Here is a 23,914-nt window from a genome sequence, read left to right as displayed (position 1 = left end):
CTTTTCTTTTTTCTACTTTTTCTTTTCTTTTATTCGTATTATGAAATTTTGTAACTCATTTCGATGTTATACGTTTACATCGAGTGAAACCCGTAAGCAGGTGCACATTTATTTCTTGTTTTGTATTTTTAAGGCGCGTAATATATATATATATATATATATATATAGTGAAAAAAAGCATATAGAATTATAGATATATTATGAGTTTATAATGACACATACATATATCTAATTTCGAGATACAAAATACGATTAAAACAAGAACTTTTGATGGTACAAATTCTTTTGAAAGGCATACTTTTGATAAAATATTATCCCTTAGAATCCTATGATATCCTTCCACTGTATAATAAAAAACACCGAAAATTTGCGGTAAAAGTGAATGAAAACTTGATCGGATATTTCATTGAATAGGAGAGAACATTATGTGTAAATTATCTGTAAACGGTTATACTTGTTGACCGTGTACAGACATCAATTGTTATTAGCACGAGTTTACTAACTAAATAACTATATTAACGTGTCTAAGTACGAAGTTTGAATTATTCAAAGAGAGGTCATTTTTGTATCAGTTACGTGTGAGCGTCGAGTCGGGTATAATTTTTGCAACGCGATATTGCGAGTCGTAATAGTTGAATCTGCTTTTTCTTCCAGTTCTCTCTCTCTCTCTCTCTCTTTCTCTCTCTCTCTCTATCTATCTATGTATCTGTCTATCTACCTATCTCTCTTCTTTCTGTCCATATTTCTATTCCCGCCGCATTTGCTCCATTTTTTATCTCGCTCATTTATTTAACCATTTTATTCCTTTCTTCTGAAAATTCTTTCAATGCATGTACTTCGAGTAGTTTCGCTGTAGGTCTTTTTAAATAAATTTAGTTTCGTTTTAAATCGATAATCGATCGAAATTTTGCGATAAGATAAAAAGGTGTTTTTTATTGATACAGTGTGTTTTACTGCTTTTTCAAATTTAATTCTTTTCTCTTTCTACATAAAGTTGTTGACCTCAACGCTTAGCATTATTATGACATACTTTTAAGCAAGGGTCGCTTAGAGTTACTTCCAAAAGTAGTTTGAGTACGTGACTGGTCATCAAAGTAACCAGCTTTTGTCTTTTATCCTTTCATGAAAAAAGATTTTATGATCGTGTTACGCGTAGTTCTTGTGCGACTAAGATGCGTTATAACGGGTAAAACTTACGAATATCGGTGACTTATTAAAAACGTGATTTTACCATTTTATAAGTCATTCAATACGTGTTAATCGCAAGCAACGGTAATAACTTATTTCTCTTATATAAATGTAAAATGTTCCTATTAACAAATAGTATTTAGATAAAGCAAAATCTAATTTCTATTGATTTCTATCTTGTCTATCGACAATATGAGACAAAATAATAGATAGTAACTCGCAAAATTTGTAAAGTTGGAAAAGAAATATGTATCGTGAGAAAGGTAAAATTGTGATAGGTATGCATATAATCTTTAAGCCGTGATAAAATTTAAATGATATAGAAGAATAAAAGAGGGAGAAAAGCTGATAACATTAATGTTATTACAAATTCCTTCATTTCTTGCTATTTTTCAAAATTGCAAACTTTCGGTAAACTTTTTGTGACAAATAACAAATGGTTCGCAATCGAGGATATTCGTGATAATACGAAAATTAAGGTGTCTCATACCATCGGTTTTTATGTCATTTTAAAAAAATTCGTGGCTTGAAGCGGGAAAGATATAGTAATAGCATCAGTGGAAATTTCAAAAACAGAGTTAATTGGAAACGTAAACCACGAGGAAAAGGCAAGGGATGAACGAGGATATATCGGGAGACGTTTTAACGTGGCAGTTATCAGTATCGAAACGTGTTTGTACTCTCCAGATCGCAACTGTTGTACAGTATATTCTATTTCACAACCATCAAGGTACATACTTTCGTTTTATTCGGAGTTGAAATAGATTATCACGTTTCGATTGATATGAATCGCGATCGAAACATTATCGCACTTAACTATATTATTTAACTTTCGATAGCTTATTATCAATAATGTTTTGTTCTCGTTGCTAATACTGATGTTTAATCCGCCTTTATTCGGTATCTGCCTTAGTGTCGTCTCAATCTCTATGTGTAATAAAGATAAGCTACTGCATTCCTGTATACCTATACAGTCTCGGTGAAATTTACATGTATAAAAAAAATTGGATACGTAACGTTTGACATCGATTTCCCAAATTTTGTAACAATTGGATAATTTGATAACGTTCTTTTAATATCCGTTCCTTTAATTTCATTTCCGTCCGTTTTTCTTTTTACAACTGAAGAAGGTGTTACACCGTGGTTGGTTGCCAGTGAATAATCATAATCATAGATATGGAAAAGAAAAGTAAATAACTGACTGAAACGTATTCTCTAAGCGATAAATCATGCATTCGATCGATCTTTTCTTTCGATCTTTCAACTAGCAAGAAATATTGCGTTTTACAAAGTACATACATCGTGCAAGTTACGTAAAAAGCATCAAGGGAACATTTTTGTCGTCAACTGCGCGGCAACTGCGAAAATTGTAGTCACGCGGCAAACGTCCCTAAGTTCAACTGCAGCCATCGAAACGATCAGTGTTCTCCAATAATGTGTTACCTACATTCAAGAAAATATTCGATTTAATAATTATCACTTCCAACACAATTAAGTTACTTTGTTTCAGATCTTTTGTCTTATTAGAATCGTCGTTCTTGCAACCGGTAAGAATTGAAAATCGTTCATATTCTTCTTTCATTGTCGTTCAAATCTTTGTTATGTATTAGAAGAAATCTCTTATACTACAACAAGAGTCTTTCTTACGTTCATTCATTGCAGTTTGTATATTCATCTGTCGTCATTTAGTTGATCGGTTTCGTGTCTTTATACTAATTGTAAGAAGAATTGTCATACAAAAAGCGTCGTCAAATTTAAGTGAACCGTAAATATATTTCAATGTTGTGTATTAAGGAAAATCTCTAAGGTAAGTCTCTTATGATTTCTTATATTATTACAATGCGTTTTAACAATATCTAATCACGAAAGTTGTACATTCTTAAGTTTAACATTCTTTTTCTAGGATATTCGATAGAGTTTATATTATGTAAAACAAAAAAAAAGAGAAGAAGTGTAAAACGGAAATGAAAAACGATCGTATTATTGATAAAACGTTTAGCTGATGGCACTTAGAATCGTATCGGATATCTAATGGAGTTGACATCGAGGGAAAAGAAGGTGACTTTCGAAGGTCGCAAAGTCAGAGTCTAAAGAGTTATCACGCGATAATGTCGTAATCTGCCCGACTGTCCAATAATCTGTTTTTAGTGCAGTGGTAGTAAGAATCGCGACAATTCGCGAACCGGCCGTTTCATCGTGGATTATTGGATGTACTGTCATCAAGAATTGCTTTTCATAGACTAGCGTCGTAGTTTTGCAGGTATCAAACAACAGAGACAAAGTTTAAAAAGCAAAGGACGAATCAATGAAACTCAATGAAATTTGACATTGTTATTTTATTATAGATTTTGGAAGTAGTTGCTGATACTTCATTGTCATCTCATTTCAGACGTTCAATTAAAGAATGTCGAAGAAACAATGGTTGGTCCTGTTGATGCTGTTTTTGACTTACTTGTTGCTAGGTGCTTCCATTTTCTACCATATCGAGAGTCGCCTAGAAATCAAACGCGTCGAAGAAGCCAAACGTGAACGCATCGAAATTAATGGTGAGCACAGTCGGTCGTGTAATTAAAGAACAAACTAGTATATAGATGATTCGAAATCTTAACAATACAACCTATAAAATTGTTCCTTGCCATTTAATGTTCATTTATAATAATTTATATGAATTCGCTATTCGGCAGTTAAAAAATCAATGCAAGTTATCGCCGGCAAATAATATGAGCACTTAAAAATCTATTGTACCTTTTTCATTACCGATCAACATTTATTAAAGTTTTAAAAAAGATTCGTCGTAATCTCTCTCTCTCTCTTTATTTCTCTCTCTCTCTCTCTCTCTCTCTCTTTCTGCTTCAGTTGAACAACAATGAGCAATTGTGATAAAAGATAAATTCGTTGGATCAGTTACTTCAATACTGAGTTACGAAATCGATAGCATGTGAAACCATTCGGATCAGCCACTCCTCAGAAAATTGTTCAGCAAATTTATCGGTTCCCTTTACAAACCAACCGTAAATGTTCATGAATAGAAACGTTTCAACTACTATCCTATCATAGAGATTAGAAGTACAACGTATGTACAATTGTGCGCAACATCCAATTTTTTGGGGAATTTTCATTAACTTTGTAACTAGCATTATCGTGACATTAACCATTAAAATTAATAGTTTTGGTCGATTAGAAGATAATTACAGTGTATACGATGAACGAGCAAATTTTACTTTCACATAATTTGTCATACGTTGCAGAGGCAATAATAACAATCAGTTAGCATTTTTGATCGAAACTAATTTTATGATATTATCAAAAATGCATCTTATCGAATTGAGATCAAAAAATTGTAAAGAAATCTGATAATACATTTGGATTGATTCTGACGAATTGAAGAAAATCTTTACCTTTACGGTATGAAATTTGTTATCCGATGTGTTCTTTGTTGAATTGTATTGATGTGACTTCTTTTCCCGGTACACGCACGCATATAAAGTTCCTTAACTAATTCGAAGCAAGTAGAGAACATAAATGATAAACGAATAAAGTGAAACGATAAGATAACGTTTGTCCGAGAACAGGTAGTTTAAATGGGGTATCATGCGAATTTTAAAGAGTGTAGGAGAGCGGGTGAAGTTTAAATTTTTGTTGATTATATCACAATCACGACACGTGTTTCATTAAATTCGGATTGTGATTCCTCTCTCTCTCTCTCTCTCTCTCTCTCTCTCTCTCTCTCTCTCTCTTATGATAAATTCATTTTATTTTTTCCAATTTTTAAGCACATTACAGATATTTAGATTATGTACGAGTATATTAGATATTAGTATTCAGACTCTGATGCTCATTGTTTTTCAGCTTTACTTCACGCACATTATGTGCCTAATCTTAGTCACGATCACGATGAAATTCTTGGAAAATTGACGCGGTACTGTGGAAAGTCGGTTTATAATTATACCGACGGCGAGACGGACCCCCTTAAATGGGATTTTTATAACAGTTTTTATTTTGCTTACACCGTCGTCAGCACGATAGGTACGTACCCGTGTAATATACACGATATATATATATATATACATTTTTACACGTTTATGCACAATAAAGATCAGGGGAAAAAGCAAGTGAAGATACATGTACTTACATACGAATGTATATTTACGCGATAGTGAATCGGTATCAATTTGTAAAAGATTTGGAATGAAATACGGATTTTTCAAAACAACATACCGTATAGTTCGTGAAAGTCTGAGTTTCATTTGAAAACTTGAATATTATCGACATCATACTAAAATTCCAAATATTGTTTGGTTAATCATCTATTAAATATACGCAATATAGGTTACGGGAATTTGGCTCCGACGAACATGCTTGGCCGCATCCTGATGATATTTTACGGTCTGATAGGGATACCTATGAATGGGATTTTGTTAACACAACTAGGAGAATTTTTTGGGCACGTATTCGTCAAAGCTCATCAGAAGTACAAATCGTACAAGCGTGACCATAATGACTATTATACCAGAAAATTAACAACGTTCGAAACGGGAAAAGTTGGGTTGGCTGCACAGATATTCGCTCATTTGATGCCAGGCTTCGTCATGTTCATTTTTTTCCCGGCATTTGTCTTCTCCCATTATGAGGGTTGGAGTTACGATGAAGCTGTTTACTACGCTTTTGTCACATTGACAACTATTGGTTTCGGAGATTACGTGGCAGGTTAGAAAACATTTTGTCACGTTCTTTCGCCAATTCTATTTTTAGCATGAACAGTAACTTGTATAATAAGTTGAGTGAACTGAAATACGCTTGTACTAAAACTGAGACATCGATCAGAATATATCTATGCACAACGTTCTCATTTACTTGACGAAATCTTCTTCACACGTGCTTGCATGGATTCTACGTCCCTATTGCTAGATAAATAGATCGACACTAACTTTTTTGTACAAATATTCATGTCAGGTTACATTGAAAAAATGCGTATGTAATGAAAAAATTGTCGATGACCTTGCATCGTATTCGTATTCATATTCATATTCGATAGGACAGGACAATAGCAAGGGTAGCGGATTTTTCTTTATGTTATACAAGACCTTCCTGATCTGTTGGATTTCGTTTGGACTGGGATATACTGTCATGATTATGACGTTTATCGCACGAGGTATGCGCAGTAAGAAGATTACTAGAATCGAGCATAAACTAGCGATCAATTTGAAGCATACACAGAGTAAAATCTGGAACGAATTCAACAAGGAGATAAACTACCTGCGTCGTGCTTTCAACGAGTTACAACTATCTAAGGTCAAGGTAAACGAAATCGCATCTCTGATTCTGTATTTCGATTTTTCCCGCTTATATGCTTATTTATATAATGAATCGATATTTTTCTAATATGTTATTATACATTCAAAAATTTTATTCATATATTTTAATACATTTCAGAGAGTATATATCGATGAATGTAATTATGAGATTCCACCTTCGAAATTTCCACGTAGCAATAGCTTTCCTGATCTTCGAGATTTGCTCTATGGTTCAAAAGAGAAAGATAAGTTGTGTAACAGACCTCGACGTCGCGCCAATAGCGAAGTGGTACCGACGGTAAGCAATTTTCTCGAATACGAGCATGATCACCACCAAAAGCTATAGTCCTGTAATTTGAGCGAGATTAACATATTGTTGATCGAAGAATTTATGCAAAAAATGCTTTTTGACCGGCGTTTGCTATTTTTTATGAAATGTTGCCTTCAATCCATTCTTCTGTGGAAGCAAAGGTGCATTTTTTAACACCGTGCGTATCATTTTCACTTTCAGTGTCACAACCAATCACTAATTCTAAGGTTTTTTGTTGATCTAATATTCACGTTTGAATTAGAATTATTATAATATATTATTTTAATATGTAGAATTATTGTAATATATAGAGAACTATCATTTTCCGAATTGTTACTCGAACAATCAAACAAAACATTTGCATAAAATTCATCAAAAATTCCTTCTTCGCTAAAAAATTAGCGATGCACCATTTTTGAAAATATAACGCTAAAAAAGTTGCCTTTATAATATGCAAAAGGTTAGAAGAAAACCTAACGTGACAAAAGGTGAATGATAAACACGATCACAAACTCTATAATAAGCACTCTATAATAAATTTTGAGCTCTAACAACTTTATACGATGGTTCTAACTGAATCTCTCTCTATGATCTAAACGCTATCTCTTTCTCTGAATACGTCCCCGGTCAACAACATTTGCGTAATACAACAATCTGTTAATACATGTTTTTCATTGCTCCATAGGAAGATCAAATAACTCGCGTCGTTTCTGAGACTGATCTTCAAAGAATCGACAAAACGGCAACATTCGCAACTCATGCGATGGTTCAGCCAGCAGAATTGTTGGCAAGATTGGTTAATATTCTTGGTTACATACCACCAGCTACAGAGGATATTGGAGCTGATGATTCGAATCAGACAACTTTCGTTAGCCAAGATATCGGATATCGCGGTAACAGGCTCGAAGAAAATAACAGTAAAGTATATTCGGAGGAAGAGCCAACTTACACGTCCAGTACTGGACCTGGACTCTGGACCATCGGCCATGAAAAAATACCAGCATATCGTTTTACTAATCCTCGTTCACGAGCGGCTAGTGAGATCAGACTACACGAGACGATGAAAGAAGATCGAAACACGGAACGAACCTGGTCCGGTCCGACAGCAGCTAGAAAAATTAATGAATTGATGAAATCGCGAATAAGCGAATCATCTGGCAAAGAGCATGGCATTAAAGAAAGAAAATTTTCTAAACTTCGTAACTTTGCATTAACAAGATCTGTTTCCAAAGCACTGGTTTCATCTACTCCTTGGAAAGGTCGTTTCTCAATAAGTTCAGAAAAAAAGAACTCGAAGTTAGATCACGAGATTAACAGAGACACCGGACAATCATTCCCATTGGGATCGGTAGCGATCGATGATAGACGAGACTCGACCACTTCAAATCTACGGAGACATTATTACACTCACACTGGTGCAGGTAGCAATCTTAATACAGAAACTACTAATAATTTGCTCGAGGAAACCAGTTTGGCCGATTTTTTGAGAGCCCTCACTGCTCTTCACGCGAGCGTCGTTACAAATGGCAGTTGGACCTCAGCTACGAACACGGATCAGATTCAACGTAATCAACCTCGAAGAAAAATGGGCACCGCTTCCTTGACGCCGCCGAAACTTCCCAGTTTGTTCACGTTATTTTCGCCTTCTCCGCCTACATCAACAACTCAAAGTAATCAAAATACGATTACGCAAGAGTTTAATGTAAATTCGAACGAAAACAAGCTCCCTTGGCCTCAAAACCGACGAGAGTCGAGAAGAGGTAGTTTGATATTTGTCGCACCTACTACTACAAAATCAAGAAGATTTTCTTTAAGACCAGTAGCGACACCCATTAGTCCTCCAACGCCTCCGAAGAACGATACACCATTCTTATCGGTGAGTTCGGTGATCCACCAAGAATCGATTAAAACGTTTTTTGCCTTCAAAAACGAAAGGAATTCTCAATTTCGTCGCCTTTTATCCCGTTTCGTCCTTTTACGTGATATCGCGTTTCATGCTATTTACACTTACCTACTTTTACTTTTTTTTTAGGATTCACAGCAAATGCCATACGGAAGTAGATCAACGTCCTTGTTTGAATCACTCAAAGAACCTCTTATTTCAACAGAGAGAGCACCGGGACTTTCAACGCCAATAAAATCATTTTTAAACGATCGACGCTTCTCGCTACGACCTACTCAAAATCCGAACGGATGTTTAATAGATAATAATCCCGCCGCTCTCGTTCCTACACTTAAAGCTGTACCTCGTTGGAAGGCTGGGATGTTACAACGACAAATTAGTCAAATGAATCTTCGACGTCGAGCTAGAGCCTTCAGTTTGAGCGACGTTCACGCTGAAGATCTCAAAGAAAGAGCCGAGCCTTTTGATCTATCATCCAGTAATTGCAAGAAACATAATTATGATGCAAAAGAATATCGTAAAAATATATCTCCGAATAAATCCGAGAGAGAAGATTTGAAAAATGATGGATTCGCAAAATCCATTGAAAATTCAGATCAGTTTGCGTCTTCGGTTTGTACTTCAGTTGAACGATATTCGTCGTTTTCGCAAGAAAGTGCTTTAACGAATTCTGTTCGACTTGAAGAAAAGAACGTGCGAATTTTTGAACCACACACTCAATCCATTTTAAGTATAGCCTCGACCGAGAATATCAATCATTTGAACGAACATACTTCTTGTCCTCCGTTAAATATATACAACGAAGAAAAATTCGCTTCATCCAGCACAGAGAAACAGGTATCCTCGAACGATTCTTCTACTATTAATGACTCTACTCTCAATTATAATTCATTCACCGATATTGATACATTACAGGAATTACAGGAATCATTAGTGGAAGTGAAAATAGAGAACCCCATTACGAATATCGTTCGTAATCCTTTTACAGCTGACGTTTCTCTAAATAATTCGCCTGATTCACTTTCAGAGCTGAAAGTCGAAAAGCATGGATCGCACTTGCCTATTAATAAATCGTGACATGCGGTATTTGCTGAACGTCAAACTTACATATATCTGCACTCATTTTACAGTCGGACTGTCCTTCGGACTGTATCAAAGTACAGCAAATCTCAGACGATAAATGAAAGACCAAACGACGATATGACGATAAACAAGGAACGAAGAATTTATATGTATATACATTGTACAGAAACTTTCAGTCTTTAGTCATTGTACAGAAACTTTATAATTGTTTCCCAAAAGCTGTCGCTTTCTGTTATGATTAATTTCAAGGAAACAAAAGATTGAAATTTAAATTGGAGAAGAGAGATTATTGCAAAGAAAAAGAGAGATCGAACGTTCTTTTCTCCTTATATTTCTTTAAGTTTCTTTAAGTATCCCTACTTTTACTGTTATACTTATTTACTAGTTTTATTTCCTACTCTTTTCTTTTGCTTTCTTTTACCGCTACAAATGACCGTTACAAAAACGAAAATGGACGTCGAGTTATCACGATTTCTAAAAGAGATGATATTTCGCGAAAAGTTATTTCGAAGATCTAATATTTTTGATACCCATGTACTTTTATTCAATCATTCGATACAATAAATTATGTATAATTTAGTTTACACAGGAACGCAGTTTTCTTTTTTCTTCAAATGCCGAGTTTCAAGCAAGTTACCGTGCTATGTATCGGCAAAAAGTGACACTTGACAAAGGATTGAATAATCACTGTTTGGTATGATACTATTAGACTGTATAAATTAACGATCCTCGATGTTTGAATAATGTAGTGTATATTTCTACAACCTTTTTCTTATCTCATCAATTAAATGTGCTCGGGGGATCGAAATTTCTGTACGCGACATAACGTCTCTCAATGTAAGTTCTCCCCTAGCCAATTCTCCTTCACCAATTATTATAACCAACGGTATTCCACTTTCTTCGCAATATTGTAATTGCGCAAGCAATTTTACGTTTCTTTTATAAGACTGTTCGGCTTTCACTCCAGCATCCCAAAGAATTGACAAAAGTTTCATTCGTTCTTCATGCAAATTCTTTTGTGCAGTTGCTACAAACACCTCAACTTCGGTGGTTCGCGTTTTCACACCTTCCTTATTCAACTTTGTCTCTAGGACGTTGAAAATTCGTTCGACGCCCAACGACAAGCCAACACAGGGAATCGATTTGTGTTTGCTATCAAACATTCCAACCAAATTGTCATAACGACCACCACCTGCGACGCTACCAACGCCAACATCGTCACCTGCAAAAGAAAATAAAATAACTCGTTTCCAGATGAAAGAACTCTTCAAGTTTTTGAATCCTATTAATACAAATTGTTTTAAAACGTTGCGAAACTCTTTAAGAATTTACCAGTCAATATCGCTTCGAAGATTACACCTGTATAATAATCAAGTCCTCTAGCAAGGCTAAGATCAAAAGTTACTTTGTCTGTCACTTGCAATATATTGCAATACTTGTATAATAATTCCATAGATTCAAGGCCTTTCGTCGCCGATTCGTATTTCATTAATTCGCTGTCTTCCTTTAGCTCAGAAATTAATTCTATTCCACCGAATCGCGACACGTAAATGCCAATTTTGTCAGTACTGGATTCATCCAGACCTTTCTCTTCAATTATTTCTTTTTTTACTTCTGACCACGAATTTTTATCCAGTTTATCAATAGCAGAACACACAGCACGAAATTTATTACTTGGAACACCACAGGCAGCAAATATACCATCCAATAGCAATCTGTGGTTCAATCTAATTGTATAAGGTCCTACATCCAGAGATTGTAATGCCTCGGAAATAATGCGTATGCATTCTGCATCTGGTATCATAGGGTCGTACTGCCCCGCTATGTCGAAATCCTTTGATATGGAGAAGATCAAATATCAATGATAGGTTCATCAACAACATTATTCTTAATATATCTTATTGAACTTACGCATTGGTAGAACTCTCTGTATCTACCCCTTGTCGTAGATGGATTGTCCCTTCGATAAACTTTTGCAACATGATACCTTTTTATGGAAGAGATTTTTCCCATGGCCAGATATCTAGCAAAGGGTACAGTTAAGTCATATCTAAGGGACAAAATTTCTCCACCTTGATCCTTCAAGTCATAGATCAACTTTGAATCTTCTCCATACTTCCCTGTTAAAACTTCCTAAATTGGAAATAATTTTTACTTAAAATATGGAACAGAAAATCTGGTTACTCAAATCATAATGGACAATTTTTGCATACTTTCCGTTCAAATATAGGAGTATCTATTGTTTCTGCACCATGCTTTTTAAACACTGCAACTATTTTATCCAATACTGTAAGTCGTAGTGCCATTTGTTCAGGACCATAATCCCTTGTACCTTTAGGTGTTTTCAGAAGAAGCTTGGAAGGTGCCTCGCCATTTTTTTCTCCCAGTTGAGCTTTTAATTCCAATAATTTAGTAACTTCCTCTGCAATCTACACAAAATTAAAAATTGATTGATGCTTGTTTAACACACAGATTTCAAATTAACTTTAAAGATGGGATATATTTAATACAATCTTTCTTTTTATCGTTGTTCATCACAGAAAACTACCTATATAATTTGCATACCTTTAGCCTCGAAAGCATCGATGCATGGTAATATTTTCGTGCAGGTAGTAAGGCATTGGTCCACATCAAACACAACATCACAAACGATCCAGTCATTTAAAAGAACCAGAATCAAAGAGAAAAGTCTGCCTCAATGTTGATTATTAAACTAGCCGAAAGAACAAATAGTACCATATAAGTAGACTAGCAAGCAAATGCTATAAATTATATGGTTTATGTAATATAGCTGATATAAACATGTACAATTAATACAGTTTCCCAAGAAGAGAAATTTCATAGAGAGACGTTAACCGATGTGTGCAAATTTTTATAAACATGCCTACATATAATTTATAGCGATTTTGTTTGCCAGCAAACAACCACCTCACCTTTCGATCAATTATTTTTCGGTCGGAAAGGCGAAGGTTGCTTATGTGATCGACCTTTCTCATCAGAGGAGTAATTGATCCTTCCGGATCGGGAAACGTGTTACGTTCAATTCGATCAAAATTTTGAATGTTTGCGAACCATCTTTTCAAATGTGGCCATTTGGAGAGCCGATCATTAACGAAGGTTACGCAGAAATCAAAGAATATTGTATCTTTCGTAGTAGGAACCCATCCACACACATAACTGACATCCGCGAAATCGTGGTTAATATTTTCTAAATGCGCTTCTAAGTTCGAAGTCGTTGAATCCTGAAGAATGGAAAATGATGTACTACGGTCTCTGTCAGAGGTTAGATGCAGACGAAAGATCGAAGATGTTTTGTCATAAGATGCTGGTAAATTTATTCATGAGAACAAGTCAAAAAACGAAAAATTCATGGACAAGGCATTTGTAAAAAGACCCTAATCACAAACAATTGTTACAATTACAATTATAATTGAAACGTAAACTCAAATACAATTCAAGCACATGGAGACGAAATTTACTGTTACCAGAAGGTATCGCCTGTTCAGTTAGATTTAAAAATTCGTGACAAAAAGGATATACAAGTCCGTAGTACGTAAAAGTAATTGCTCCTACCTGAACATTGTTGGCTTTAGCAGCTTTCAGTTTCCGTACAATTTCTCCTTGTTGTTTCACCTGCTCCAGCAACTTTTCATCGATTTCGTCAGCCATAATGCGTGATTCGGTCTTTCTCCGTCTAACTCCAATTCCAAACGCTTCATGCAACACGGCATCACTGCGCCTTCCAGCAGGTTACATCCAACGATTGTACTCAGATTTACTACGGTCTGCTCATTTGACCGACTTTACAATTCCATTCGATTCGCGTGTTTGACGCGTGTGTTCGTGAAAGGATGAACAAATTTTCTTCATCACATTCATATCCAATCTGTTTTTCGAATAGATACGAAATGGTGGACAATACTGATTCATTTGTCATTAATGCTAGAAAGAATAGACTATCCAACTTTATTGATAACTAATGTTTTTCTTTTCTGTGATTTATCGGAATCAAAAAATGTCAGTACAAAATTGATATGGAATAGCTTTCAGAATGCGATGATAAACTTTCAACATCTTGATGAATTTTGAAACCGATAAATTTTTAAGATTATACAATATATTTTCAATAATATTGTAAATATATACGATAATATTTGTTAATAAGGGAGAAATTCTTCAATAACAAGGGAACAACATGTAAGAAACGTATGAATTAATAATTTAAACACTATAGTTTGGCTTACAACGCAGCATTAGTATTTGACGTGAAATCTCACACAGAGGTTATGTGTATAACCCAAATATATATACATATAGAGCTTATACCAACGAAGGAGCACTAGTAGTGCGTGTCGATAGGATTGATAAAGAGAGAGAGATATTTTTCTGTCTCAAATCTCAATTGTACCCGCTGGCCACTTGACCACTACCCGTAATTATGTCATCTGACAACCCTGTTCCATTTTATTGCTTAAACTCGAATCACTAATAGTGTTTAAGTACTTCTTTGATCGTTTATTAAAATTTGTGTACAATTAAAAAATATATAATAATAATAAAAAAATAATAATAAAAAACATATAATACTAAAATCAATAAATAGGATCCGAAATGACATGGTGTAGAACATAATTTAGTTTTTAAAATAATAAAAAAAATATAAACATAAAAGCAAGTAAATAAAACAAATACATATGAGTATACATAATATTCATATAAATATAATATATATAAAACAAAAAAATCATCTACAATCTTGAGAAAGAACACAATATTTAAGAAATATTAAAATTGCTGGGAATATTGAATTAAATACAATACGTTTTATCAAGTTTTAAAATAATCTATTTTATATTTATTCATTACGAAATAATATTAGTTGTGTCAACTCTTCGCTCTTTACAAAAAGATAACGATGACGAACACTGCGAAATCTCGAATGAGTTGGCTGTCTCAAAGAACAAATTTTCTCTCTAGTTATATGTGCATTCGATTACAGCCGAGTATACAGCTTAGACTTTTCATCTTATGGGATTTTGAATTACCCTCTGCGATTTACAGCTATGAGTGTAGGAATTATATTCAATCCAACTAATAAAGTTGGTAAAGTCACAGACGAGCGTGATAAAATTAACAGCAGTAAAAATCTGTTGTAAAGATACCGCTCTAGTCACAAGAACTATACAATGAAATAAGTTCTTGTAGCGTAAAACCACAGCGAATATAATTCGTTTGTGGTAGGATTAAATACAATAGATTCTTGTATATTTTAGCGTCAGAAAGGAAATGAAAGTGCTCATGCCCGTAATTCAAGTTGTTTCACAGTATAGGCACTGCACCATGCGGCCAAGTACTGAGGTTAACTAAAGTTAGCATATACAAAAACCTATAAAGTTAGCGATCTGCTCTGTTTAGTTGCAATTTATAATATACAAGAATCTATGTATTTAAGCTTAAAGTTAGGGATGTGACCTGTTTGGTTGCACACTAGCATAGACAAGAATCTATTAAGTTCCACGCTACAAGAACCTATTTAATTCTACGGTTGTACGAAAAGGTTCATATCTACTTTTCTATCCGAGATAGACAAGTACAAGGATGACAAAATCACGCAATAATGAAAGTAATTGTAAGTTGTCTAAGAAAAAGAAATTAATTGTTTACTATATTTATTTAGAGAAGAAGAGAGAATATTCCGTTTCAAACGATAATGAATCAATGGAATGATGCGATAATTTTAATATATCTTTTATACACAATATTGTTTTAGATTTAACATTATATTTATTTTCGACTAATTTGTGCAATCATGTAACTAACCACGCTTTCTATCCATCTTACTTTCATTACTGACTCCAATTTATTAATTCTATGAATATTGTTTTTGTTAAAATTAGGAGGATTATATTAAGATGAACATTTCACATTATATTGAAAGCAGACGACACTTCTCATGTGGTATCCAGCGAAAGAATGACAAAAAAATAGAAGAGGGATTGCGAAAAATGAAATAAAAATACGAAATCTTTTAACGAAAATTTAAAATAAAATAATTGTTTTAAAAAATATGGGAAATTATGTCAACATTGGTAGCGAAAATTTCACTTCAGAAGAAAATCTAAAATTTTTGCAAAAATTTAATATATCTATGAATTTTTTACACAAAGATGCGGCAGTCTGGGAAAACGATGACACATATAAAACGGGGATAGAAATAGTACCAAATGTCAGAATATAATAATTTATTAACAAAAAACAACGAAAATAAACAATATATTTACAAATATTAGATATACCTAATATGTATGTATGTCTCTATGTCAATATACCGTTCTATAAAGGAAAACTATCCAAAATGTTTAAGTCAAATTTTATACTTGTATTATTCAAGTATAAATTTGTGCCTTCGAGGAAATCCCAACTGCTCTTCGCCCTTCCTTTTAACTCTTGAGACTTGCACCTTTCTTTCTTGATGTCTTCTCGGACACGGATCTTCTTCACTTTTAATGGAAGGCTCTCCTTCGAATGCTCTCCTTCGAATGTTCCTAGAGTCATTGAAGAAATTAATTCTTCAGAAACTGTCGAATTCGGAACACGATTGCTTTGTAGGATGACTTCATAGTGATCGTTTTGTTTTACCTTACGAATAAGAGAGTTTCGGCGGTCAGCAGGAAATCACACTCTCGCCTTTTGCGACGAAGCGTCCTCTTCTCGGACAAAGATGTCGGGATTCATCCTCTTTTTAGTAATTAATTTTCCTCTTCCCGTACGAATATATGTATACTACTATGCATCTAATAGAAATAAAACCAGGAAAGTAAGACGTATTTTTTCCAAAAATATTTAGTAATATTTATTTCTAGAATAGCATAGTACGATTATATACGAAGTTGGCGTAAAATCATTAAAATTTACTTTTTACAAGGATAAAATGACAGTGACGCTGAGATAAATTTAGAAGTCAGTATATCGGCATAACATACAGGGTTATCCATTTAATTCGGAACCTGCGTTTACAAGACATGGAGAATGACAATAGTGTAACATGTACGCTTACTACTAAAATCAAATATTGCAAGCCATCTATGAGCTGTCGATCGATCTGATCGATGTCTGTGTGAGGTGTCCTGTTGTGTCTCAACTGTTTAACTTGTTCCTTATTCTTACACTCAACATATTCACAGCAACACGGTCCAAAATCAGGTAATAGTAGTCAATTTATAGAAACAAATTTTAAAGTACGACGTAGTAGAAAATGTTTAATATGGTAAGGATGAAAATTTCTGAATTAAATAAAAAAAGGACCTCGATTTTTGTAAGAATATAAAGAATTTCATCATAATTTGCAATAACTGTAGCACTTGTAAGAAAATCTGAAGTTTGAACACCTGGGTCGGCTGCCTGGCCTTCGTCACCCTTGAATGTCGGAAGAGAAAGAGTGAACACTTGAGAGTATTATAAATTAAGCCCCCCCCCCCTCCATATGATGTCATGGACCAACGACCCCGACGTTTTGCGACTGCGACGCCTGATTTTTCCGAGTATTCTTGATACAATCATCGATATGGACGAACGCCAAGTAAAATCACACGAGTTCAGCATTTCCGAATCTAGAGAACGTGCTGTGAACGTGACTACCTTGAATTCGCTTCAAATATTCTTTTACAGTTTTGAATGCGGTTTTAAATAAAAACAAAAATACGTTATAATTATATTTCAGATAAGATATCAGATAATTCAAGCTATCAGTTGTTAAAAAAAAAAAATTGAGCTATATGTGGGAATAAAAGAATTTGCTTGCTCGCTTTGAAATTTCGGAGCGCGCAGGAACATGAAGTTGTCGGGTGAAAACCTGCGAGGTTTGCTTTTTCAGTGATCGTTCTCTGCTTATTGTAACGTCTTTCATTTACAAAGAAATATTTTCTTTTTTATTTTTTTTTAACAAATTATATCGTACTTCGTGTCATTTTAATTACAAAAATATCACGGACATGTTGATGAAAGTTTCATTAAAAAATGGATCAATAATATAAAAGTTTTAATATAAAAATTTTCTCGCCACTATCTCTGTAATCAGTAGTAATAATTCAATAAAGAAACGCTATGTAATTGTTTTATTGTAAATCCTAAGATATCATCAAAATGCTAAAATGCCTTTATTGTGAGTATATCTTAATTCAACTTTGTCTACAGGCACAATTCTTTCTCAACTATTGTTGCGTTTTTTGATAATACAGGAAATATTCGATAATTGTACAAAATTCGGGACCCAAGTGTTGTAATAATGGAAATGTAGAAACCTTTTATTTCTCCAAACTGAGATGTTAGACGTATTAGACATAGAAAAGGACAATGAGAGTGAAAGAGAAAGAGAGACTGACAATCAAAGCGATCTACAAATATTAAAGGCCAGCCATAAGGTGAGATCTTTAACTCAAAATTTAAACTTTTTTATCTTTTTTATTTGTTATTAATGAAAACATATAACCTCATATGCAAGATAGTTGAATTGGTCTCAACAAACACCGACGTACATACTAAGGAAAAAGAATATGTGGTTCCATGCAATGGTGAAAAAATGTTCATACCAGTACAATTACATGTATGAAAAAATATACACGCCAAGTGTCAAAGATTAACGTTAAATTTAAATGGTGTATTGAAAAATTAAAATTACTATATCATTTTATTGATTCATTATCGTTTGGAACAGAATATTCTCTTTATTGCGTAATCTAATTATTGCGTTATTTTGTCATTCTCGTACTTGTCTATCTCGGATAGAAAATTAGATATGAACATTTTTGTACAACCATACAATTAAATAGGTTCTTGCAGCGTGGAAATCAAAAGATTCTTGTCTATGCTAGTGTACAACTAAACAGATCAAATTCCTAACTTTAAGCTTAAATATATAGATTTTTGTATATTATAAATTGCAACCAAACAGGGCAGATCGCTAACTTTATAGGTTTTTGTATATGCTAACTTTAGTTAACCTCAGCTCTTTGTCGTATGGTGCAGCACTAGTCCGGGAACCAGATTTATAAGCGTGAGCACTTTTATTTCCTCTCTGGCAGTAGTAAAGTTAGTGGACTATAGTGTACGAATAAGAGTGGAGGGACAAATTCATGTCACGTGATACAAGCGACATTTAAGTTGTTGAATGGTAGTACAGGTAATATGACGTCATGTATTTCTCGAGAGTCAAAAGGGAAAGGAATTTGAGGAGAGAATTCTCCTGGCAACAGTGGCGGCAAGCGGTAAGATAGTTGGCAAAGATGGAAACATGGCAGGGGTACTCACTAATTGTGGTGTATCCCGAAATGATTGTCTAGTTTCTCTTTTGGTGCGTTTGTAATTTTTAAATGTAATTATTACATGTTTATTTTATTTTATAGAATTTTCCTAGAAGTTTTTTCAAATAATACATAACTATTATAATAGCTAAATATAAAATATAAATATTATTTTATTGTAATTTCTTGTTATTTTAAAATATTATTTTTTTATTTATTAAAGGAGATTTTACTTTATATTTGTACATTTAGGCAGGAAAGAATATTTGAAAAAATTCAATTAATTTGAGTCTGTTTTCTACAAATATTTCATGCTGCTGTATTTATTTATAATATTTATGTAGTATTATTAATAAGATATATCAACAAATACAATATCTTGGTATTTTTATTAAGTAATGTAATAATTTCTTACTACTTTTTGTACACATTTCTGTCATCTTTTTGAAAAATAGTAAATATTCAGTTTAGTGAGGTTATGTTGAGTTCTAAAAAATGTTTGTTGATATGAAATAATATTTATAATGTAAAGAATAATTATAGGTTATAGGACCAGCAGAATTATGTCACAAAGTTTCTGAAGGATTACATGAAAGTGCAAAAGAAAGGAAGTGGCGTATTGTTGTACATCAGTGTGAACTTGTTGATAAAATTATAGAATCGAGCTTAAGTCTTGGTATAGATTTCATTATTTTTGTTTTTGACTGGAGAACTACTCAATCTTTATCCGAAGTAAGTAGATATAAGTATATGCGTCTAACAATTATAGTCTTTATGATATAATATTAATATCAAAGAAAATTATTTCTCAAGGTAGAAACAAATATAAGTCTCATAGATGAACATTATATCATTTCTGGAGCTGTATGCCTTGTAAATTGTAGAGGAATTTCAAATATTATGGGATTGACTTCCCACAAATCAGCAAAAATACGAGAGAAATACAATATTCGATTTTTATCTGCTAACGTTTTTGTAAGTTGTATATGTATATATTTTCTTTTGTAATTTATAATTATTCTATTAATTTTTATATTCCTATTAGAAACCACAAATTTGTGTTCAATTAAGTAATAGAATACTGAATTTAGTGGAAGCTATATTGGGTATAACAAGTGGAATTCCTACTACTGGTCTACTGATATAAAATTTTGTAAAACTTGTTCTTATATTATTAATATTAAAATGAAGAAAACAAATAGTAAAAATCAAGCATATGCTTCTAGTCAAGAAGACAGTGAAAATGATAGTGATGAAACTGAATGCAGTATTGGCAGCAATTCAACTGCTGGTACCCATCGCAGTGATACACCTACCCGCAGCGCTCGTTATAGAAGAAAAGGTCGGCGTAGAAGTAAAACAGCAAAATATAAACCATGTACAGACAAGCCCCTTTACAAATATTGCTGCAGTGTTAAAGAAGATCATGGACAACCATTATTTGGAGTACAATTTAATCATCATTTAAAAGAAGGTGAACCATTAATATTTGCTTCAGTAGGAAGCAATCGAGTAAGCATTTATGAATGTCCAGAAGGAGGAAATATCAGATTACGTCAGTGTTATGCAGATCCTGATCCAGAAGAAAATTTTTACACTTGTACTTGGACTTATGATGATTCTGGGAAACCTTTATTAGCAGTTGCTGGATCACGTGGTGTTGTAAGAGTTATTAGTCCTGTAACTATGACTTGCATCAAACACTATATTGGACATGGTCATGCAATAAATGAATTAAAAATTCATCCTAGAGATCCAAATATATTACTTTCAGCATCAAAAGATCATGCTCTTAGATTATGGAATATAAAAACTGATGTATGCATAGCAATATTTGGTGGTGTTGAAGGTCATAGAGATGAAGTCTTAAGTGCTGATTTTGATATGAAAGGAGAACGTATTATTTCATGTGGCATGGATCATGCTCTGAAACTATGGTCATTGGATAAGGCAGATATGCAAGAAGCAATAAAGCAGTCTTACTATTGTAACCCTAGTCGTAATGGAAGACCTTTTGATTCGATACTTCAACACTTTCCAGATTTTACTACACGGGATGTTCATCGTAACTATGTTGATTGCGTTAAATGGTATGGTGACTTCATTTTAAGTAAATCTTGTGAAAATTGTATTGTTTGTTGGAAACCAGGACGCCTTGAAGATTCTCAATTACGCAGTGGAGAAACAAGCGCTACAGTTTTACATAGGTTCGAGTTTAAGGAATGTGATATATGGTTTATACGATTTTCAATGGATTTTTGCCAGCGTACAATAGCTTTAGGAAATCAAGTGGGTAGAACATATGTGTGGGACTTAGAAGTTGATGAACCTGGTCAAGCACGCTGTTATTCACTGCAGCATCCGCGATGTACTGCACCTATACGTCAAACAAGTTTAAGCAGAGATGGTTCAGTTTTGTTATGTGTTTGTGATGATGCTACTGTATGGAGATGGAATCGTGAACATTAATATCTCCATAATACATACAATGGTGCCTTTTTATATTTACATAACATACTGTATTAGATGCTTATTACTGCCTTTATAATTACTATAAATAGTAAATTGTAAATTTATAACAGCGTATATTTATAAAGTAATTATAATAATTTCTCTATTCATAAGTAATTTATGAAAAATTAAAATTTAGATATTTATATATTTTATTACTAATTATAATATCCTCTTTATAAAAAAATGTGGAGCTAGTTTTTTATACGTGGAACTGTATCAAAAGGAATTTGAAGAATTACATTATGTTGTATTCATAGCAATTTTAGAAAGCTTTATATACCTCTATATGGCTCTAATTCTTCATACATAATATTTTGCGCACTAGTATAATTATTTCGTAAAATAAAGTTGTTTTGTACAAATATTTAACTATTCCATTTCATAATTAAGCTTTAATTTAAACCTACTTGTAACAATATTTCACTTGTGATAAAAAATTAATGCATTTTCTTATAAATAGTAAACAACAAAATATTTGATTAATAACAGAAATGACAATAATATAAAATCAAATATTTAAAAAACTTTCTCAAAATTAAAATAATTTCTAATTCTTTTTTATGATTAAAATAATTTCGTTTATAAACATAGAAGTGTAGAATCTGACAAGACCTCGATTCTCATATTTTTCGATGTCCCACGACTAAATTTGGAATATAAGCACAAGCAGATGATCTCAAAAGTTTGGAGAATCCGAACAATACAAAAGTATTAAGATCTCATTCGATTTCATCCAAATTTTTCCGACCCTCGAAACTCAGGTTTCTCATATAACTACAACCCGTGATATAATCCTTATATTTTAAAATTTTTACTATAAATTTTAAATTTTCTTCAATTTACTATTCTTCAGTGACTGATTTATACATTGATTTGATAATAATCCTATAATTGAATTGTAATAAAAAATGATGGCTATGGAAGACCAAAGCAATTATTTGAAGTTATATACTTTTTATCCATAAAGAAAAATCAAAAAATACATAATCATTAAAAAATTGAATATTTATATATTTCAAATACAATATTATTTTTGAAGATGTAATAAATAAGTGCCAAAATGTGATTTATATGTAAGCAGGAAATGTATCATAAATAGAAAATTTTGATTTTATGAATAATTGCTTAATAGTGAATTAACAACTACAGCACTTCTTTTTGCTTCTTTGGAATCTTTGTCTTCACCTTGTCGTTGTTGCATATCCTGTTGTCCTCTAATTCTAATGTTGTGCTTCTCTTTGAATTCATTTATTTCGAGTCCTTTTTTTGTTAACTGATCATTTAGGGCATCTATGACTTTAATTAACTACAAATTTTCAATGTTGTATTATATTTTTAATTGCATAAAAATAAAAAATTATACATGCAAATTATTTTAACTAACAATGAACAAAAATAGAACAATTCTAACCTGTTCTTTATTTGTTACTAATGCAGGCATTACATCCTCCACAGTACGTTCACATAAAACTCCTCCAGTCATTCGATAGCATTTTCTTTTCGGCTCTATATTTTTCAATGTATCAATTACGATCCTAAAAAATGATAAGAGTATATCATTTAAGAAATAAAATGGTAATGTATGCTATCTGAAAGAAGATACATTATAAATAAATTTATAACATTGTTTCATTATAGAACTTTCATTAAAATTTCGTGACATGAAAGTTTATGTCAAGTTATTTTTGCTACCTGTTCAAAATATTTAAAATATATTTATAGTAAGCAATAAAAATAAAGAATATAGGTTAGGAAACACATACTTATGTTCATTTAGTTCCATTTCCATTTCTGACAATTTATTGGCCATTGCCCTTTGTTCATTGCGAAGCATTTGAAATTCAGATAATATTTCTGTGGTAGACTTCGTACCTTTTGAAGACTTTCCTGATTTTTTATCGCTAGCCATATTAGGAGCACTATATTACTTCTTCATCCGTGAGATTCAGCAATTCAGCATGGATTCAGCGATGCTTTTGGCACGTGACGTTCCTTAGTTAAGATCGATACATAAATATATCGATTAAATTTTTAAATTCGATACATTTGCAACTAAGTAATATCAGAGGAAATGTTTATTACATTACTTTAAGTATATTCAAATTTATATTGTACAAAAATAAATAAGTAATTAAAAATTCAATTTTGCTATAATAAAGAAAATTAGGTTTTAATTTTATCATATACATTATTTTATTCGAAACTATAAGAAATATTATACATAAAATATACAAAATGAAGATTTTATTTATATTACGTATGTATTTCATGTATTAGTTTAAACATATATATATTTTGGATTAAATGGTTTAAGATTTATAAA

The 23,914-nt window shown here is 32.8% G+C and overlaps 5 protein-coding genes across 23 annotated transcripts; 3 read left to right on the top strand and 2 right to left on the bottom strand.

The window, feature by feature from the left end:
* Positions 1–901: 901 nt before the first annotated feature.
* Ork1 (open rectifier K[+] channel 1) lies at positions 902–10,370 on the top strand. 13 transcript variants are annotated; one of them, XM_072006876.1, is made up of 12 exons: positions 902–1,466; positions 2,699–2,735; positions 2,851–2,995; positions 3,092–3,448; positions 3,534–3,734; positions 5,038–5,214; positions 5,518–5,895; positions 6,224–6,486; positions 6,622–6,780; positions 7,478–8,668; positions 8,825–9,532; positions 9,611–10,370. In XM_072006876.1, exons 5-12 carry the CDS (start codon positions 3,593–3,595, stop codon positions 9,770–9,772), a joined length of 3,180 nt encoding a protein of 1,059 aa, XP_071862977.1. In that variant the 5' UTR covers positions 902–1,466; positions 2,699–2,735; positions 2,851–2,995; positions 3,092–3,448; positions 3,534–3,592; the 3' UTR covers positions 9,773–10,370. The 13 variants fall into 13 exon arrangements, with proteins under 13 accessions (XP_071862977.1, XP_071862976.1, XP_071862983.1 ...); XM_072006875.1 differs by lacking the exon at positions 902–1,466 and adding an exon at positions 1,489–1,918; XM_072006882.1 differs by lacking the exon at positions 902–1,466 and having other exon boundaries at positions 1,925–2,735; positions 3,092–3,246; positions 3,337–3,448.
* Positions 10,297–14,037, bottom strand: Hisrs (histidine--tRNA ligase). 6 transcript variants are annotated; one of them, XM_072006902.1, is made up of 7 exons: positions 14,023–14,037; positions 13,352–13,720; positions 12,712–13,020; positions 11,992–12,207; positions 11,690–11,911; positions 11,111–11,612; positions 10,297–11,000 (listed from the first exon to the last, which is right to left on the bottom strand). In XM_072006902.1, exons 2-7 carry the CDS (start codon positions 13,445–13,447, stop codon positions 10,537–10,539), a joined length of 1,809 nt encoding a protein of 602 aa, XP_071863003.1. In that variant the 5' UTR covers positions 13,448–13,720; positions 14,023–14,037; the 3' UTR covers positions 10,297–10,536. The 6 variants fall into 6 exon arrangements, with proteins under 6 accessions (XP_071863003.1, XP_071863002.1, XP_071863004.1 ...); XM_072006901.1 differs by lacking the exon at positions 14,023–14,037 and having other exon boundaries at positions 13,352–13,881; XM_072006903.1 differs by lacking the exons at positions 12,712–13,020; positions 14,023–14,037 and adding an exon at positions 12,344–12,491 and having other exon boundaries at positions 13,352–13,864.
* Positions 14,038–18,922: 4,885 nt separating this feature from the next.
* On the top strand, positions 18,923–20,296 carry LOC139989360 (uncharacterized). 2 transcript variants are annotated; one of them, XM_072007632.1, is made up of 4 exons: positions 18,923–19,041; positions 19,621–19,809; positions 19,891–20,052; positions 20,123–20,296. In XM_072007632.1, exons 1-4 carry the CDS (start codon positions 18,970–18,972, stop codon positions 20,222–20,224), a joined length of 525 nt encoding a protein of 174 aa, XP_071863733.1. In that variant the 5' UTR covers positions 18,923–18,969; the 3' UTR covers positions 20,225–20,296. The 2 variants fall into 2 exon arrangements, with proteins under 2 accessions (XP_071863733.1, XP_071863734.1); XM_072007633.2 differs by having other exon boundaries at positions 18,947–19,127.
* LOC139989356 (polycomb protein eed-B) lies at positions 20,263–21,953 on the top strand. The gene is made up of 2 exons (XM_072007628.1): positions 20,263–20,551; positions 20,612–21,953. The coding sequence occupies exons 1-2, from the start codon at positions 20,263–20,265 to the stop codon at positions 21,544–21,546; spliced, it is 1,224 nt and encodes a 407-aa protein (XP_071863729.1). The 3' UTR covers positions 21,547–21,953.
* Positions 21,954–22,571: 618 nt separating this feature from the next.
* Positions 22,572–23,588, bottom strand: Pfdn2 (prefoldin 2). Its single transcript, XM_072007635.1, has 3 exons — positions 23,355–23,588; positions 23,003–23,126; positions 22,572–22,897 (listed from the first exon to the last, which is right to left on the bottom strand). The coding sequence occupies exons 1-3, from the start codon at positions 23,498–23,500 to the stop codon at positions 22,703–22,705; spliced, it is 465 nt and encodes a 154-aa protein (XP_071863736.1). The 5' UTR covers positions 23,501–23,588; the 3' UTR covers positions 22,572–22,702.
* Positions 23,589–23,914: the final 326 nt, after the last annotated feature.

The sequence above is a fragment of the Bombus fervidus genome, chromosome 7 (genome assembly GCF_041682495.2).
Source record: "Bombus fervidus isolate BK054 chromosome 7, iyBomFerv1, whole genome shotgun sequence".
In the NCBI taxonomy this organism is placed as follows: domain Eukaryota; kingdom Metazoa; phylum Arthropoda; class Insecta; order Hymenoptera; family Apidae; genus Bombus; species Bombus fervidus.
Note: the sequence above shows the minus strand (reverse complement) of the source record. Positions and strands in the feature narration are given on the sequence as shown.